At 43.7% G+C, this 20,092-nt stretch overlaps 1 protein-coding gene and 2 long non-coding RNA genes across 22 annotated transcripts; 2 read left to right on the top strand and 1 right to left on the bottom strand.

The window, feature by feature from the left end:
- The first annotated feature begins 7,039 nt into the window (after window positions 1-7,039).
- LOC127923258 (uncharacterized) lies at window positions 7,040-8,339 on the top strand. Of its 20 annotated transcripts, XR_008113821.1 has the most exons (5): window positions 7,040-7,237; window positions 7,270-7,301; window positions 7,374-7,413; window positions 7,454-8,077; window positions 8,198-8,271. It is a non-coding gene; the product is annotated as an uncharacterized LOC127923258 (long non-coding RNA). The 20 variants fall into 20 exon arrangements; XR_008113828.1 differs by lacking the exon at window positions 7,374-7,413 and having other exon boundaries at window positions 7,494-8,077; XR_008113819.1 differs by having other exon boundaries at window positions 7,270-7,413; window positions 7,494-8,077.
- LOC127923257 (NACHT, LRR and PYD domains-containing protein 1 homolog) lies at window positions 8,274-13,970 on the bottom strand. Its single transcript, XM_052507239.1, has 9 exons — window positions 13,909-13,970; window positions 13,328-13,365; window positions 12,291-12,355; window positions 11,945-12,159; window positions 11,492-11,751; window positions 11,203-11,331; window positions 10,926-11,058; window positions 10,808-10,837; window positions 8,274-8,608 (listed from the first exon to the last, which is right to left on the bottom strand). Exons 3-9 carry the CDS (start codon window positions 12,296-12,298, stop codon window positions 8,274-8,276), a joined length of 1,110 nt encoding a protein of 369 aa, XP_052363199.1. The 5' UTR covers window positions 12,299-12,355; window positions 13,328-13,365; window positions 13,909-13,970.
- Window positions 13,971-14,130: 160 nt separating this feature from the next.
- Window positions 14,131-14,926, top strand: LOC127923260 (uncharacterized). The gene is made up of 3 exons (XR_008113830.1): window positions 14,131-14,203; window positions 14,257-14,516; window positions 14,568-14,926. It is a non-coding gene; the product is annotated as an uncharacterized LOC127923260 (long non-coding RNA).
- The last annotated feature ends 5,166 nt before the right edge of the window (window positions 14,927-20,092 follow it).

The following is a 20,092-nucleotide window of genomic DNA, read 5'->3' as shown; positions in this document are numbered from 1 at the left end:
GGACTATATAAGAGACTGGACTATATAAGAGATGGACTATATAAGAGATGGACTATATAAGAGATGGACTATATAAGAGATGGACTATATAAGAGATGGACTATATAAGAGATGGATAAGAGATGGACTATATAAGAGATGGACTATATAAGAGATGGACTATATAAGAGATGGACTATATAAGAGATGGACTATATAAGAGATGGACTATATAAGAGATGGACTATATAAGAGATGGACTATATAAGAGATGGACTATATAAGAGATGGACCACATAAGAGATGGACTATATAAGAGATGGACTATATAAGAGATGGACTATATAAGAGATGGACTATATAAGAGATGGACTATATAAGAGATGGACTATATAAGAGATGGACTATATAAGAGATGGACTATATAAGAGATGGAAACCATAAGAGATGGACTATATAAGAGATGGACTATAAGAGATGGACTATATAAGAGATGGACTATATAAGAGATGGACTATATAAGAGATGGACTATATAAGAGATGGAAAATATAAGAGATGGACTATATAAGAGATGGACTATATAAGAGATGGACTACCATAAGAGATGGACTATATAAGAGATGGACTATATAAGAGATGGACTATATAAGAGATGGACCACCATAAGAGATGGACTATATAAGAGATGGACTATATAAGAGATGGACTATATATGAGATGGACTATATAAGAGATGGACTATATAAGAGATGGACTATATAAGAGATGGACTATATAAGAGATGGACTATATAAGAGATGGACTATATAAGAGATGGACTATATAAGAGATGGACTATATAAGAGATGGACTATATAAGAGATGGACTATATAAGAGATGGACCACCATAAGAGATGGACTATATAAGAGATGGACTATATAAGAGATGGACTATATAAGAGATGGACTATATAAGAGATGGACTATATAAGAGATGGATTATATAAGAGATGGACTATATAAGAGATGGACTATATAAGAGATGGAAACCATAAGATATGGACTATATAAGAGATGGACTATATAAGAGATGGACTATATAAGAGAATGGACTATATAAGAGATGGACTATATAAGAGATGGAAATATAAGAGATTGACTATATAAGAAATGGACTATATAAGAGATGGACTATATAAGAGATGGACTATATAAGAGATGGACTATATAAGAGATGGACTATATAAGAGATGGACTATATAAGAGATGGACTATATAGAGATGGACTATATAAGAGATGGACTATATAAGAGATGGACTATATAAGAGATGGACTATATAAGAGATGGACTATATAAGAGATGGACTATATAAGAGATGGACTATATAAGAGATGGATTATATATGAGATGGACTATATAAGAGATGGACTATATAAGAGATGGACTATATAAGAGATGGACTATATAAGAGATGGACCACCATAAGAGATGGACTATATAAGAGATGGACTATATAAGAGATGGACTATATAAGAGATGGACCATCATAAGAGATGGACTATATAAGAGATGGACTATATAAGAGATGGAAAACCATAAGAGATGGACTATATAAGAGATGGACTATATAAGAGATGGAAAATATAAGAGATGGACTATATAAGAGATGGACTATATAAGAGATGGACTATATAAGAGATGGACCACCATAAGAGATGGACTATATAAGAGATGGATTATATAAGAGATGGACTATATAAGAGATGGACTATATAAGAGATGGACTATATAAGAGATGGAAACCATAAGAGATGGACTATATAAGAGATGGACTATATAAGAGATGGACTATATAAGAGATAAGAGATGGACTATATAAGAGATGGACTATATAAGAGATGGACTATATATAAGAGATAAGAGATGGACTATATAAGAGATGGACTATATAAGAGATAAGAGATGGACTATATAAGAGATGGACTATATAAGAGATGGACTATATAAGAGATGGACTATATAAGAGATGGACTATATAAGAGATAAGAGATGGACTATATAAGAGATGGACTATATAAGAGATGGACTATATAAGAGATGGACTATATAAGAGATAAGAGATGGACTATATAAAGAGATGGACTATATAAGAGATGGACTATATATAAGATGGACCATAAGAGATGGACTATATAAGAGATGGACTATATAAGAGATGGACCCCATAAGAGATAGACTAAGAGATGGACTATATAAGAGATGGACTATATAAGAGATGGACTATATATAAGAGATAAGAGATGGACTATATAAGAGATGGTCTATATAAGAGATGGACTATATAAGAGATGGACCACCATAAAGAGATGGACCATATAAGAGATGGACTATATAAGAGATGGACTATATAAGAGTTGGACTATATAAGAGATGGACTATATAAGAGATGGACTAGAGATGGACTATATAAGAGATGGACTATATAAGAGTTGGACTATATAAGATATGGACTATATAATAGATGGACCACCATCAGGAAGTGTAAATAAATATAAACTATAGAGAGGACGAGGGAATAATATATATTCACAAGGCCAGGTCAACTATGATAGGCGATAGGAATGCTTGACAAGGCCAGGTCAACTGTAATAGGCTATAGGAATGCTTGACAGGGCCAGGTCAACTATGATAGGCTATAGGAATGCTTGACAAGGCCAGGTCAACTATGATAGGCTATAGAATACTTGACAAGGCCAGGTCAACTGTGATAGGCAAGGCCAGGTCATGTAATTAGGAATGCTGACAAGGCCTTGGTCAACTGTAGGAATGTGACAGGCTATATGAATACTTGACAAGGCCAGGTCAACTATAATAGGGTACAGGAATCAACTGTAACAAGGCTATAGGAATCAACTATGATAGGGCTGTAGGAATGCTTGACAAGGCCAGGTCAACTATGATAGGCTATAGGAATGCTTGACAAGGCCAGGTCAACTATGATAGGCTATATGAATGCTTTCAAGGCCAAGTCAACTGTAATAGGCTATAGGAATGCTTGACATTTTGATCCAATCCCGTATGGCATCCATAGAGCTATGAAAATATAATTTTTTGTCGGTCTATGTAGCCTATTCACATATGAACCCCGAAGGTCGCGTGCACACGCGCACACACACTCAGACACAGTGCCCTATCCACGTCCTAAACGAAGGTAGGAGGAGCAGCATAGCCTGGCTATTACATGATAACAAGAAGGACACTGCTACCGGATAACAAATAACATCAATCCAAACATGCACGAGACAATCCAAACATGCACGCTTACTTCCCCAGCTCCCTCGAAAAGCTGGAATTCATCAGTGAATCTCGTGCAAAATCGTTAGCGCCATCCTGAAAGCGACAGCAGTGTAGCAGACCGTAGACGCGATAGAGATGGATGTAATGCGCCCACTAGATCCACACTAGCGTTTTGTCGTTGACTTCACCACCAGCGCTTTACCGCACGAACGAATAGATAGAAAGCTGAAAAACAGCGCAGAACAAGGCGAATCATACAGCGATGGCTTCTGTACAACAGCCTTGGCTCTCGACTGCAGAGAAGAAGAACGCTCTGCCGCAGCGACAGAACGGAAGAGTCCAGTCACCAAACGCTGTCTGCCGCGAAGGACGATTGTTAAACCTAAATCCCTTCTTTTTTTTTTGCAACGAGAACAGCGTTATTGGGAGGATTTAGGGCAGTGAATCTGGTGTATGCAGCTCACAGAGCGGAGACGCTGCATTTTGTCTGCATTTCCATTTCTAGCTGTCCGTCCGTCTATAGCGCGTCCCCTCGTTTAGCCACTGAGGTGTGCGTGTGTGGTCGTCACTAGTTACCACAGCCACAAAGTCATAATTATGGCTAAACCCGCATATATCTACAATTTATCATCTTAAAATTTGATTTTATAACCTAACCCTAACCTCAACCCTAACCAAAACCACACTGCTAACACTTTTCCTACCCCTAACGTTAAGCCAATCTTGACTTTGTGGCTGTGGTATATTGACAACCCCCCACAGGCTCTGCGATCAGCCCCTCTACCCACGTCATCCTTATACTTATTACAATACTAACGCCTTCAATAATAATAATAATAGTGACGATGGTGACGATAGTGATAATACATTATTATATTAATACATACTACATCATGAATAAACTGTTATTATTCATCACTGATCATATCTTATTGGTGCGGCAGGTAGCCTAGAGTGGTTAGAACGTTTGACAGGTAACTCAAAAGTTGCTCGAGCGGATCCCCGGGACAGACAAGGTACAAATCTGTCGTTCGAAGCAAGGCAGTTAACCCACTGTTCTTAGGCCGTTCTTAGTAGTTAAGTTTAGGTAAGAGGTTAGGTTTAGAGTTAAGTTTAGGTAAGAGGTTAGGTTTAGAGTTAAGTTTAGGGTAAGAGGTTAGGTTTAGGGTAAGAGGTTAGGTTTAGAGTTAAGTTTAGGGGTAAGAGGTTAGGTTTAGAGTTAAGTTTAGGTAAGAGGTTAGGTTTAGAGTTTCCCACAGGGAGGAAGAGGGTAAGAGGTTTCCCAGGTTTAGAGTTAGAGTTTCCCAAGTTTAGGTTTAGGTTTAGAGTTAAGTTTCCCACATCCCCAGGGTAAGAGGTTAGTTTAAGGTTTCCCACATCCCCTATTCATTTCCCGTCCCCATGGGATCTTAATTTAGGGTAAGAGGTTAGTTTCCCAGTTAATTTGAGGGTAAGAGGTTTAGGGACATTTCCCCCAAGTCCCCCTTGAGGACATTTCCCACCAGGGACATTTCCCAATCCCCCTTGAGGACATTTCCCCCATCACCCTTGAGGTTTAGAGTTAAGTTTAGGGTAAGAGGTTTCCCAGGGACATTTAGAGTTTCCCAAGTTTAGGGACATAAGAGGTTTCCCACATCCCCCAGAGGACATTTTCCCCTTGAGGACATTTCCCAGAGGACATTTCCCACATCCCCCTTGAGGACATTTCCCAGTTTCCCACATCCCCTTGAGGACATTTCCCACATCCCCCTTGAGGACATTTCCCAATCCCCCATGAGGACATTATCCCCCCATGGGACATTTCCCACATCCCCTTGAGGACATTTCCCAAGAGAACATTTCCCAGAGGACATTTCCCCATCCCCCATGAGGACATTTCCCATGAGTTTTAGAGTTAGGTTTAGGACATAAGAGGGTTAGGTTTAGAGTTAAGTTTAGGTAAGAGGTTAGGTTTAGAGTTAAGTTTAGGGTAAGAGGTTAGGTTTAGAGTTACGTTTAGGGTAAGAGGTTAGGTTTAGAGTTAAGTTTAGGTAAGAGGTTAGGTTTAGAGTTAGAGTTAAGTTTAGGGTAAGAGGTTAGGTTTCCCCCAGAGTTAAGTTCACAATTAGGGTAAGAGGTTTAGAGTTAAGTTTAGGGTAAGAGGTTAGGTTTAGTGTTAGGTTTATAATTAGGGTAAGAGGTTCAGAGTTAAGTTTACCATTAGGGTAAGAGGTTAGGTTTAGAGTTAAGTTTACAATTAGGGTAAGAGGTTTAGAGTTAAGTTTAGGGTAAGAGGTTAGGTTTAGAGTTAAGTTTAGGGTAAGAGGTTAGGTTTAGAGTTAAGTTTAGGGTAAGAGGTTAGGTTTAGAGTTATGGTGGTCCCTCTGTTGGTTGACCATGGTGGTCCTCTATTGGATGGCCATGGTAGTCCTCTATTGGTTGGCCATGGTGGTCCTCTATGGTCCTCTATTGGTTGGCCATGGTGGTCCTCTATTGGTTGGCCATGGTGGTCCTCTATTGGTTGGCCATGGTGGTCATCTATTGGTTGGCCATGGTGGTCCTCTATTGGTTTCCAATCTGTGGTTCCCTATTGGTTGGCCACGGTGGTCCTCTATTGGTTGGCCATGGTGGTCCTCTATTGGTTGGCCATGGTGGTCCTCTGTTGGTTGGCCATGGTGGTCCTCTATTGGTGTGGCCATGGTAGTGTTCTACTGGTTGGCCATGGTGGTCCTGTTGGTTGGCCATGGTAGTCCTCTACTGGTTGGCCATGGTGGTCCTCATTGGTTGGCCATGGTAGTCCTCTATTGGTTTGCCATGGTGGTCCTATTGGTTGGCCATGGTGGTCCTCTTTGGTTGGCCATGGTGGTCCTCTATTGGTTGGCCATGGTAGTCCTCTATTGGTTGGCCATGGTAGTCCTAAACTGGTTGGCCATGGTGTCCTCTGATTGGTTCCATGGTAGTCCTCTACTGGTTGGCCATGGTGGTCCTCTATTGGTTGGCCATGGTAGTCCTCTATTGGTTGGCCATGGTGGTCCTCTATTGGTTGGCCATGGTGGTCCTCTATGGTCCTCTATTGGTTGGCCATGGTGGTCCTCTATTGGTTGGCCATGGTGGTCATCTATTGGTTGGCCATGGTGGTCCTCTATTGGTTGGCCACGGTGGTCCTCTATTGGTTGGCCACGGTGGTCCTCTATTGGTTGGCCATGGTAGTCCTCTATTGGTTGGCCATGGTGGTCCTCTATTGGTTGGCCATGGTAGTGTTCTACTGGTTGGCCATGGTGGTCCTCTATTGGTTGGCCACGGTAGTCCTCTATTGGTTGGCCATTGTGGTCCTCTATTGGTTGGCCATGGTAGTCCTCTATTGGTTGGCCACGGTGTCCTCTATTGGTTGGCCATTGTGGTCCTCTATTGGTTGGCCACGGTAGTCCCTCTATTGGTTGGCCATGGTGGTCCTCTATTGGTTGGCCATGGTAGTCCTCTATTGGTTGGCCATGGTAGTCCTCTACTACTATCAACCCAACCACCCAACTATATGTGATGAAGTGAAAAGCCCCCCACCAGCTAATATAGAACATGAACTGTGGTCAGAGAAGGAGGAGTGGTTTGTTTTAAAGGTACAGGATTGTTTTATTTATTCAACCCCATCTGAACATATTATATTGTTTAGCATTCCCAGAAGCATTTGGTGCACATACAGTTAGGTATTATATCTCAGACCGACTTACTAATGCCAGATAGCTTAAAACAATGTAAGAAAAACCTCAATGTAAATAATATATAATAATAATAATAATATAATAATATAAATTGCACTAGAATGATACATTTATGGATTTTCATTAAGGTATTGTTTTCACTTCATTCAACCCGCCTACCAGACACCCGCCCTTCATCCACACAGTATTTCATGACCCTAAACACACAGATTTAACCGTGGGGACTGCAGATGAAACCCACACATCACTAGTTGGTACCGCAACACTGTTACTATCCATTAGGTTGATACCCCAACACTGTTACTATCCATTAGGATGGTACCCCAACACTGTTACTATCCATTAGGTTGGTACCCCAACACTGTTACTATCCATTAGGTTGATACCCCAACACTGTTACTATCCATTCTACCATTAGGTTGGTACCCCAACACTGTTACTATCCATTCTACCATTAGGTTGGTACCCCAACACTGTTACTATCCATTCTACCATCAGGTTGGTACCAGAACACTGTTACTATCCATTCTACCATTAGGTTGGTACCCCAACACTGTTACTATCCATTCTACCATTAGGTTGGTACCCCAACACTGATACTATCCATTCTACCATTAGGTTGATACCCCAACACTGTTACTATCCATTCTACCATTAGGTTGGTACCCCAACACTGTTACTATCCATTAGGTTGGTACCCCAACACTGTTACTATCCATTAGGTTGGTACCCCAACACTGTTACTATCCATTCTACCATTAGGTTGGTACCCCAACACTGTTACTATCCATTCTACCATTAGGTTGGTACCCCAACACTGTTACTATCCATTCTACCATTAGGTTGGTACCCCAACACTGTTACTATCCATTCTACCATTAGGTTGGTACCCCAACACTGTTACTATCCATTCTACCATTAGGTTGGTACCCCAACACTGTTACTATCCATTCTACCATTAAGTTGATACCCCAACACTGTTACTATCCATTCTACCAATAGGTTGGTACCCCAACACTGTTACTATCCATTCTACCATTAGGTTGGTACCCCAACACTGTTACTATCCATTCTACCATTAAGTTGATACCCCAACACTGTTACTATCCATTCTACCAATAGGTTGGTATCCCAACACTGTTACTATCCATTCTACCATTAGGTTGGTACCCCAACACTGTTACTATCCATTCTACCATTATGTTGATACCCCAACACTGTTACTATCCATTCTACCAATAGGTTGGTACCCCAACACTGTTACTATCCATTCTACCATTAGGTTGGTACTCCAACACTGTTACTATCCATTCTACCATTAGGTTGGTACCCCAACACTGTTAATCTGAAGCATTGACCAAAGATAGGGGTCAATCTCCCGAAGAATGTTGATCATCCTGGAACACGACTCAGTTCCTTTTCTCAACACCATGTCGATGATGTCACGTGCCTTCTCTGCCCTCTCAGCGATCACCTTCACTGACTCCATTTCCTCCTGGTTGATGACTGTGTGTTGCAGGAGTCCGTCCAGCAGTTCATTCAGGACGGGTCTTGACACTCGTTTCACAAACTCTGTCCGTACAGAACGCAGCTGCAGTTTTGTAGAACCAGTCAGACTGATCTCAGCCGGACCTCCTGCCCCCAACACAGCACCTGAGAGAGTCAGGATACAGAATAATTACATTTGTACATTTACATTTCAGTCATTTAGAAGCAGACTCCTAAAATAAAAGTATTGAGAAAACAACAACCTGAACATACCACATATTCACATTTAGGGACGGTTTCACAGACATAAAAAACAGACTGGGGCATTCAGAACCAGGCTAATCTACATCAAGTCCTGGAGGAGATGTCATTGGGTCCTTCAGAACCAGGCGAATCTACATCAAGTCCTGGAGGAGATGTCATTGGGGCATTCAGAACCAGGCTAATCTACATCAAGTCCTGGAGGAGATGTCATTGGGGCATTCAGAACCAGGCTAATTTACATCAAGTCCTGGAGGAGATGTCATTGGGGCATTCAGAACCAGGCTAATCTACATCAAGTCCTGGAGGAGATGTCATTGGGGCATTCAGAACCAGGCTAATCTACATCAAGTCCTGGAGGAGATGTCATTGGGTCATTGAGAACCAGGCTAATCTACATCAAGTCCTGGAGGAGATGTCATTGGGGTATTCAGAATCAGGCTAATCCACATCAAGTCCTGGAGGAGATGTCATTGGGTCATTGAGAACCAGGCTAATCTACATCAAGTCCTGGAGGAGATGTCATTGGGTCATTGAGAACCAGGCTAATCTACATCAAGTCCTGGAGAAGATCGCATTGTTCTTGATGACAATATTTTATAATCTGGACTAGTCCAGGTCCTACAGTAAACCCTGTTGACTGGCCCTGAAGTCATTGGTTTGTACATTGCATTCGGAAAATATGACTTGTTCCACATTTTGTTACGTTACAGCCTTCTTCTAAAATCAATCTATACACAACATCCCATCATGACAAATCAAAACAGGCTTTTGCAAATTTTTACACATTTATCAAAAGATACTCGAAATCGAGCTGATGGATCTTGTTTCCATTGATCATCCTTGAGATGTTTCTACAACTTAATTGGAATGAACCTGTGGTAAATTAAATTGATTGGAATGCACACACCTTTCTATATAAAGTCCCACAGTTGACAGTGCATGTCAGAGTAAAAACTAAGCCATGAGGTCGAAGGAATTTGTCTGTAGAGCTCTGAAAAAAGAACATCTCGAGGCCCAGATCTGGAGAAGGGTACCAAAAAAATCTGCAGCATTGAAGATCCCCAAGAACACAGCCATCATTCTTAAATGGAAGAAGTTTGAAACCAACAAGACTCTTCCAAGAGCTGGCCCGCCCGGCCAAACTGAGCAGTCTGGACAGAAGGGCCTTGGTCAAGAAGGTGATCAAGAACCCAATGGTCACTCTGACAGAGCTCCAGAGTTCCTCTGTGGAGATGAGAGAGCCTTCCATAAGGACAACCATCTCTGCAGCACTCCACCAATCAGGCCTTTATGTCAGAGTCGCCAGACGGAAGCCACTCCTCAGTAAAAGACACATGACAGCCTGCTTGGAGATTGACAAAAGGCATGATAAGACTCTCAGACCAGGAACAAGATTCTCTGGGTATGATGAAACTCAGATTGAACTCTTTGGCCTGAATGCCAAGCTTCACATCTGGAAGAAACCTGTCACCATCCCTACAGTGAAGCATGATACTGTGGGGATGATTTCAGTGACAGCGACTGGGGGACAAGTTAGGATCAAGGGAAAGATGAACGGAGTAAAGAACAGAGAGATCCTTCATGAAAACCTACTCCAGAGCGCTCAGGACGTCAGACTGAGGCGAAGATTCACCTTCCAACAGGACAACATCCCTAAGCACACAGTCAGGAAAATACAGGAGTGACTTGGGGACAAGTCTCTGAATGTCCATGAGAGGCCCGGACTTGAACCCGATCTAACATCTCTGGAGAGACCTTAAAATAGCTGTGCAGCAACACTCCCCATCCAACCTGACAGAGCTTGAAAGGATATGCAGAGAAGAATGGGAGAAACTCTGTGCTGAGTAAAGGTTCTGAATACTTATGTAAATGTGATATCTGTTTTTGCTTTGTCATTCTGGGGTATGTTGATGTCATTATGGGGTATTGTGATGTCATTATGGGGTATTGTGATGTCATTATGGGGTATTGTGTGTAGATTGATGAGGAAAGAAAACAATTGAATCCATTTTAGAACAAGACTGTAACATAAGAAAAAGTGGCAAAAGTCAAGGGGTCTGAATACTTTCCGAATGCTCTGTAACTCTCATGGTTACTTACTTGTTGATCGGGGGTCAGTGACGCATTCATCTGAAAGATAAACAAAATTAGCTTATATCACTCTAAACAGCATCTGGTACTAAAGTACAAAGTTATGATTGACATAGGCTCCTCCTACCTGTTGGTACTATTTCTTTCCACGCTGTCGTCTCATCATCACCAAATAATTCCATCGCAATGTCAATCCCTGTCATTTTCACAACCGCCCTGAAAAAGCTTGGTGTGGTGTCTCTATGTATGAGATGAATCCTCTGGAGGGAGAGAGATAGAGAGAGAGAGAGAGAGAGAGAGAGAGAGAGAGAGAGAGAGAGAGAGAGAGAGAGAGCGAGAGAGATCAATGCATAGAAATGTGACTTAAATATCAGATTCACGTTCTTATTCTACTAAAACTGTACCGGTGGATTGATGGAGGTAGAACAGGGAATGTTCAATCTGAAGGAACTCTTCAGTTTGAAGGACCGCTCTGGTCTTGTGTTGGGAAACCTTTTAGATCCTTGAAACTTTATTTCCTGTTGTTCCACAGCCTGCGAAACGAGGCACGGAATACCCAGCCAGTCAATGTATAGTCTGATTCAAACATTATTCAGAAAACTCAAGAAGCAACACACTTATCTTCATGTAATGAGTGTCAACATAAACTGCACCAGGTTAGTTAAGGTCATCTCTATAATAATGGTCCCTCACCTGTATTTGGCCGGGGTTACTGGGGAACAGGTACAGGCGTGGAATTAATGTTTCCCTTTTCACTGTCAGATAGAGCATCAGCTCACAGTGGACATCTACGTTCCATGAAAGGATATAGCTCAGTATAACAGAGATAGCTGAGAACTTGGGATGGAGAATCTTAGCATGGAATCTGGTGACCTCACGCACTTCCTCTAAAGACACTCCATGTTCCTCTACATGAAGAATCTTCATCTCATTCCTCAGGGAAGGGTTGGTCCCTGAACAACACAATAAAAAGAGACAGAAAGACAAATATTGTATTATTCATCCAACTAAAACACAAATAATATGAGGTACCAAATCACAGTAAACTCAAACTCCCAGAACAGTTAATTCATTAACAGTTAATTCATTAAGTGAAACTCAGTTACATGGAATGTCTTTCTGAACACTAAATCTATATGGTTTTACCTAAACAGAAACAGTGTGGCAGATGAACTTCCTCCAGTTCACCGAACTCCATAGTGATGTCCAGCAATGGACCACCTTGTGTGTACTGCATGTCTTTCAGAAGTTGACTGTAGGGTCCCCAGTTGCTGAAGTGATACTTCAGAATGACATCTCTCTCACACAGCCAGCGGAGCCCAGACACTGTGCACTCATAACTCCCTTTGGGTGTCCTGTGTCTGAGGGCAACAACAAGATGTGGTAGAGAAGGTCAATGGTCAAATGGGGAGGTTGGATTAGAAGACTATTCCCAAGGTAATGCGGAAATACACTAGCAGGTGGAAAGAAATTTTACAAGTAGTTATTTTACCTGAACATTGTCACTCCCTGGACAGTGGAAGTCAAGGGTTCAATCTGAAGCCAGTGTGTGGACTCCTGAACAAGGACAAGCATGTCAGTAATACATATGGGGCCTGTTTCCTGGACACAGATTGAGTCTAGTGCTGGACTAAAAAGCATGCTCAATGGAAGTTTCAATAGAAAGTTCTTTAAGGTCCAGGACTAGACTTAATGTGTCCGGGAAACTGGCCCATTAACAAAGTAGCTCATCAAATATCTTTATTCAATGCTACATGGAATGCTGGTGATTTATCAATTAAACTGTCTAATGACAAAATATGACAACAGCTAAAGTCCTGCATGCCTACAAGCAGAACACAGGACTGTCTATATCCCAGTATGAATGGTTGGTCACTACACACCTGGCTTTGAGACTGTGTTTATATTACTAAAGCAGAACACAGGACTGTCTATATCCCAGTATGAATGGTTGGTCACTACACACCTGGCTTTGAGACTGTGTTTATATTACTAAAGCAGAACACAGGACTGTCTATATCCCAGTATGAATGGTTGGTCACTACACACCTGGCTTTGAGACTGTGTTTATATTACTAAAGCAGAACACAGGACTGTCTATATCCCAGTATGAATGGTTGGTCACTACACACCTGGCTTTGAGACTGTGTTTATATTACTAAAGCAGAACACAGGACTGTCTATATCCCAGTATGAATGGTTGGTCACTACACACCTGGCTTTGAGACTGTGTTTATATTACTAAAGCAGAACACAGGACTGTCTATATCCCAGTATGAATGGTTGGTCAGTACACACCTGGCTTTGAGACTGTGTTTATATTACTAAAGCAGAACACAGGACTGTCTATATCCCAGTATGAATGGTTGGTCAGTACACACCTGGCTTTGAGACTGTGTTTATATTAATAAAGCAGAACACAGGACTGTCTATATCCCAGTATGAATGGTTGGTCACTACACACCTGGCTTTGAGACTGTGCCTGACTCCTGCAGGTATGTAAAAGTAAGAATTGACATTATGACTTACCTCAACATGGTCACAAGTCTTACAGCTCTGAGGAATCCCTGAAGTCAAAAGTAGTTGTTATTTAAAATGGACAATCTCATGTAATAATGAATTAATAATTATTAAATAGACTTGTAATAAAAATTAAAATAACTCATATAATATCATAATATATAATGTTTTGTAGATGTTGGGGTCTGATTTCTGGTAGATTCTAGGATGAGACCTTAAAGGTAGAGTCAGCTAAATGATGTTGTACGAGCAGCACCACAGATACTGTAATGAGCAAGATGCCCGACTTCTCTCTCACACAGTCGCACACAGTATCTGCCCATGTGCGCGGGTTCTCTTCACTCTCGTTCAGTGTTAGTCATGGGACCAAAACACCAGAGAAGTTTAGCCTTGCTCTTCAACGTTCTTAGTTATTGTAGAAATTGACCCACTATGCTGTTAACTGTGTGCGTCTACGTCATATCGCTGACTCTACCTTTAAGTTTGTTTTGACCAAATAGATCGTGATTGTGTTCCTTGCCTGGGACTAAACTATAATGAATGTTTTTTTAGCATATTTTGATTTGAAAAACAATTATCAGTTAACTCACATGTCTCAGGTCCAGGCTTGATCCAACACTCTCCACCATGGTCGCTGGTGATGGACAAGCAGGAGGACAGTGATTAAACTAAATATAACTTATGAAGGCTTGATATAGCATACATACATACAGTCTAACTGTCTATAGGTCCAACAGAACACATGAAAACACACCTCTACTACTAATCTAACTGTCTGTAGGTCCAACAGAACACAATAAAACACACCACTACTACTACTAATCTAACTGTCTGTAGGTCCAACAGAACACAACACACCACTACTACTAATCTAACTGTCTGTAGGTCCAACAGAACACATTAAAACACACCACTACTACAAATCTAACTGTCTGTAGGTCCAACAGAACACATTAAAACACACCACTACTACTAATCTAACTGTCTGTAGGTCCAACAGAACACAACACACCACCACTACTAATCTAACTGTCTGTAGGTCCAACAGAACACATTAAAACACACCACTACTACTAATCTAACTGTCTGTAGGTCCAACAGAACACATTAAAACACACCACTACTACTAATCTAACTGTCTGTAGGTCCAACAGAACACATTAAAACACACCACTACTACTAATCTAACTGTCTGTAGGTCCAACAGAACCCAACACACCACTACTACTACTAATCTAACTGTCTGTAGGTCCAACAGAACACATTAAAACACACCACTACTACTAATCTAACTGTCTGTAGGTCCAACAGAACCCATTAAAACACACCTCTACTACTAACCTAACTGTCTGTAGGTCCAACAGAACACAATAAAACACACCACTACTACTAATATAACTACTACTAATCTAAGCCCATAGAAACACATTGAAGAACACATACATAGAAGACAGTCAAATAAATAAATCATAAGACAAGGTTTTGAAGTGTCTTTCCTACATGTAGGAGATATAAGAAAGCTTTGGCAATATGTTTTACACATAGTGATTAACCCCTTTTTGGGGGTTTAGTGACAACACTACCTTCAAATGAAAATCTACCCTTTCCATTGTGGGGTCAGATGAGTTTTGTAGCCAAACCGGTTCTGACGCTACAAACAGAAGTTGGCACGTCGACAGTTCCGACTTCAGATGAGTCCCCTGACAAAACACCTTTCACCGTGAATGAGGTGGATTGAAACTGGCGGATGTGTCACACCCTGATCAAATCAAATCAAATTAAATCAAATGTATTTATATAGCCCTTCGTACATCAGCTGATATCTCAAAGTGCTGTACAGAAACCCAGCCTAAAACCCCCAAACAGCAAGCAATGCAGGTGTAGAAGCACGATCTGTTTCTCCAGTCCTTGTGATTGTCTCCACACCTCTCCAGGTGTCGCCCATCTTCCCCATTATCCCCTGTGTGTTTATACCTGTGTTCTCTGTTTGTCTGTTGCCAGTTCGACTTGTTTGTCAAGTTAACCAGCGTTTTTGTTCTCAGCTCCTGCTTTTCCCAGTCTCTCTTTTTCTCGCCCTTCTGGTTTTGACCCTTGCCGGTCCTGACTCTTAGACCACCTGCCTGACCACTCTGCCTGCCCCTGAGCCTGCCTGCCGACCTGTACCTTTGCCCCACCTCTGGATTTTTGACCTCTGCCTACCTTGACCCTGAGCCTGCCTGACGTTTGGTACTGTTGCCCCACCTCTGGTTTTACTGACCCCTGCCTGCTTTGAGCTGTTTATCGCCTGCCCCTGTTGAAGTATTAAACTATTGTCAATTCAATGTGTCTGCATCTGGGTCTTACCCTGATTCCTGATAATACTGAACTGGCCATGACTGACCTAGCCAGTTGCACAACGCTATCTCCACCCAGTAAGCCACCATCGATAGGCACGAGGAATTGCTAGGTCGCAGTAGGTAGGATAGTATACCTGTATGTCTCTAGTAATGAATTGTACTCGAGGGGGTCAAACGTTGGCTGAATGCCATGACCTGCTGGGGCAATTCCACGGGTTGTCTGGGAGGCAGCCTCAGCAACTCAGCTGCTAGCAGCGCCGTCTGATCGGTCACTCCACCTTCTCGGGAGCCCCGCTTACCTCCTACAGAACATTTCAATGGACAGCCGAGCACCTGTCGGGCATTCCTAGCTCAGTGTGCCCTCGTCTTCGAACTTCAGCCTTCCTCCTTCCACTCGGATCACTCTAAGATAGCCTACCTTATCACGCTGATGTCCGGGAGAGCTCTCACCTGGGATACTGCCATGTAGGAACAACAGCCGGCCAAATGCGCTAGTCTGGAGGGTTCGTGGGAGACGTGAGGAAGGTTTTGATGCCCCGTTCTCCCGGGCGAGAGGCCCCCGGAAACTAATCCAGCTTTGGCAGGACTCCCCGCACGTTGGAGCACTGAGGCACTGAGGCACTGTTTGATATGTTTCTGCACGATGTCTCGAAGGAGGTCAGGACGAGCTTACAGCCCGGGAGTTACCTATGGAGCTCAATTGCCTCCTCACTTTGACCATCTGAATCGATGGGGGATTATGGAACAACGGAGGAAATTGAATTTCGCTCGCAACCCAGGGATCCCACCTTGCTTCAGAGTCGTCCCGTAAGCTCCCGATGGTCTCGTTGCTGAGAGAACCTGAGGCTTCTCGACCCGACGTGTCGCCGAGAGCTTTTTTTCTACACTGGCGTCCGAGCTGGACATCCCCACTCAGTCGCTCTCAGCACCTCTCCATTCCGATGGACGTTAGAGCGCTGAACGGGCGCTCTATAGGCCGAGTCACTCACAACACCACTCCCATCCAAACTACGTGTGTCAGGGAACCACAGCGAAGCTCAAGTCCCCCTGATTCCAGAGGTATTGGGATTCTCCTGTCTCCAGCGACACAATCCCCTTATTAACTGGTCTGCTGGTGCCATCATGGGCTGGAGCCCATTCTGCTACGCCCATTACCTGAAATCAGCACAACCTGCCCCGGGATGTCTTCCTCAGGGCTCTGAAGGTGCCCTGGACCTCTCCTCCATTCCTGCGGAGTACAATGACCTCTGGGAGGTGTTCAGCAAGGCCTGGGCCACTTCGCTCCAGCCACACCGACCTTATGACTGCGGGATTGACCTTCTCTCTAGCACGACTCCGCCCCGGGGATGCCTGTACTCTGTCTGGACCAGGGACCAAGGCGATGGAGAGCTACATTGGGACTCTCTTGCTTCAGGATTCATACGTCCTTCGTGCATCGACTACCGGGGGTCTCAACGACATAACAGTGATGAACCACTACCCGCTACCACTCATCTCCTCGTCCTTCGAGCTGCTCCAGGGGGTCACCGTGCTCTCCAAGCTGGATCTACAGAACACCTACCAGCTGGTGCGGATATGGGAAGGGGACGAGTGGAAGAACGCCTTCAACACGGCCAGCGGTCACTATGAGTATCTGGTCATGCCATTTGGCCTTACCAACGCTGTGGTCCAGGCTCTGGTCAATGATGTTCTCTGCGACATGTTGAACTGGTTAGGATTTCTACCAAGATGACATCTTCATCTTCTCCCGTTCCACTCAAGAACCCTTTCCACCGCGGTTACGACCCCGGCCGAGGCGATCCTTCCCACCTCGTGCCTGGTGGCTCATCTGGGGTATAGGGAAACAGGTCTGCGCATCGGCCGAACCCTGGGGAGCCCTGATAACCAGATGTTTGTGGCTGACGCTATCCGCAATGCGGTCCTGGAGAGCCTGCCACCCGGGATCCCATCGGACCTAGCCTTCATGCGACAACGGTTTTGGTGGCCTACGATGGTTCCAGATGTCGCCGTGCTTGTGCACGGTCTGTGCTCAGAATAAGACTCCTCGGCTCCGGCTGGTCTTCTGCAACCACTGCCTGTCCCTCACCGTGCCTGGTCCCACATATCCCTGGATTTCATAATGGGTCTCCCCACCGTCTGAGGGAAACACGGCTATCATGACCAGCTGGTTGACTGGTTTTCAAGGCCGCTTACTTCATTCCTCTCCCAAAACTACCCTGGTCCAAGGAGACGGCCCAGCTCATGGAGCAGCACGTCTTCCGGATCCATGGACCTCCCGTGGACATGGTCTCCGACCAGGGTCCTCCAGTTCGCATCCCAGTTCTGGAAGGGCGTTCTGCACCCTCATTGGGTTTGTAGGCCAGATTGTCCTCCTCCCCTAGTCCAATGGACAGTCGGAGCGAGCCAAACAGGATCTTGAGACTACTCTGCGCTGCGTGGTCTCCGCTAGCAGGAGGAAGAGATCAGCGTACCTTCTGCCCAGATGTTTGTCCGCCGCTGTCGCCGTACCTGGAGGAGGCCGGTCGGCCCTCCTCAAGACCACCTCCAGGTATCGACGACAAGCGGATCACCATCGGACCCGGCTACCCGGGTATCGTCTTGGGCAGAAGGTATGGCTATCCATCCAGGATCTGCCACTCCGGGTGGAATCCCACAAACTCTCCCGCAAGTTTATCTCAAGATTATAAGCCCATCTGCTGTTCTTCTTCTGTTGCCCTGTACCCTTTGTATACATTCCACCTTTCATGTGTTCAGACTCAAACCAATGTCTCACAGACCTTTGTCTCTGGTGTTTCCAAGCCCACCCCTCTACCGGCTTACACAGTGAGGCATCTCCTGAAGATTCGACCTTGGGGCAGGGGTTGCAGTACCAGGTTGACTGGGAGGGTTATGGCCCAGAGGCGGGTGCTGGGTCCCTGCCAGGGACATCCCGGACCTAGGCCTCATCGCAGATTTTCAACGCTGGCACCACGGTCAACCAGGTATGCGCCCCTAGAGGGGAGGTACTGTCACACCATGATCTGTTTCACCCGTCCTTGTGATTTGCTCAACCCCCTCCAGGTGTCGCCCATCTTCCCTATTAACCCCTGTGTATTTATACCTGTGTTCTCTGTTTGTCCGTTGCCAGTTCGTCTTGTTTGTCAAGTCAGCCGCGGTTTTTGCTCTCACCTCCTGCTTTTCCCAGTCTCTCTTTTCTCGCCCTTCTGGTTTTGACCCTTGCCTGTCCTGGCTCTTAGCCAGCATGCCTGACCACTCTAGCTGCCCCTGACCCTGAGGCCTGCCTGCCGACCTGTACCTTTGCCCCACCTCTGGTTTACTGACCCCTGCCTGCCTCGACCTGTCTATTGCCTGCCCCTGTTGGAATATTAAACCATTGTCAAATCAATGTGTCTGAATCTGCATCTTACCTTGATTCCTGGTAGGATGATTGATGAGAATTTTGTTATTATGTTACCTAGAATGATTGTTACCTAGATCGATGACTCACCTTTGATTGTGTCGTCGTCTATCTGGCACAGAGTGACTGAGGAGGAGAAACCTCAAACCCAAACCCAGGATAGAGGGTTCAGTGAATCTGGTGTGTTCTGTGTAAAGGTGTGTCAGTGTACCAGAGGAGGACACACTATGAAGGACAAAGTACCAGCTGACCAGTCCAGATACACTCCAACTCTGTTAGGAACAGGATCAGAGATGGATCTTCTGACACTGACTCAGGATGGTAAAAGTCATAACCGCTATCAGAGCAGAATAAACACCAGGACTTCCTATTGAGTCCAATCCAACTGTCATCCTCATCTCCCTTCCTCTTCATTCCTTTGTACACCACACCGATGTAAATCTGGTCACCGTCCATCTCCACCTCCCAGTAATAACGACCTCCAGATAAGCCTTCTCTGCAGAGAACTTGGAAAAGACAATCAAATCTGTCTGGATGGTCTTCATAATGTTGCTTCTCCAACACCCATGTCACCTTCCTGTTCTCCTCAGACAGTATCAGGTGTGGGTTTACTGTATTTGGGTCAGGGTGAGATGACAGGCATCTGTAGACAAAAGGAGAGTTTAATCAAACCACATCTTCATATAAAATGTTACAGTGCAAAGTATAGATTAGTTACTATAGTTCTGAATATACAGTTAATTAACAAGAACAAGTATTGATTAGTTACTATAGTTCTGAATATACAGTTAATTAACAAGAAGAAGTATTGATTAGTTACTATAGTTCTGAATATACCTACAGTTAATTAACAAGAACAAGTATTGATTAGTTACTATAGTTCTGAATATACAGTTAATTAACAAGAATAAGTATTGATTAGTTACTATAGTTCTGAATATACAGTTAATTAACAAGAACAAGTATTGATTAGTTACTATAGTTCTGAATATATACAGTTAATTAACAGAAGAAGTATTGATTAGTTACCATAGTTCTGAA

Source organism: Oncorhynchus keta, unplaced genomic scaffold, assembly GCF_023373465.1.
Source record: "Oncorhynchus keta strain PuntledgeMale-10-30-2019 unplaced genomic scaffold, Oket_V2 Un_contig_29054_pilon_pilon, whole genome shotgun sequence".
In the NCBI taxonomy this organism is placed as follows: Eukaryota; Metazoa; Chordata; class Actinopteri; order Salmoniformes; family Salmonidae; genus Oncorhynchus; species Oncorhynchus keta.
Note: the sequence above shows the minus strand (reverse complement) of the source record. Positions and strands in the feature narration are given on the sequence as shown.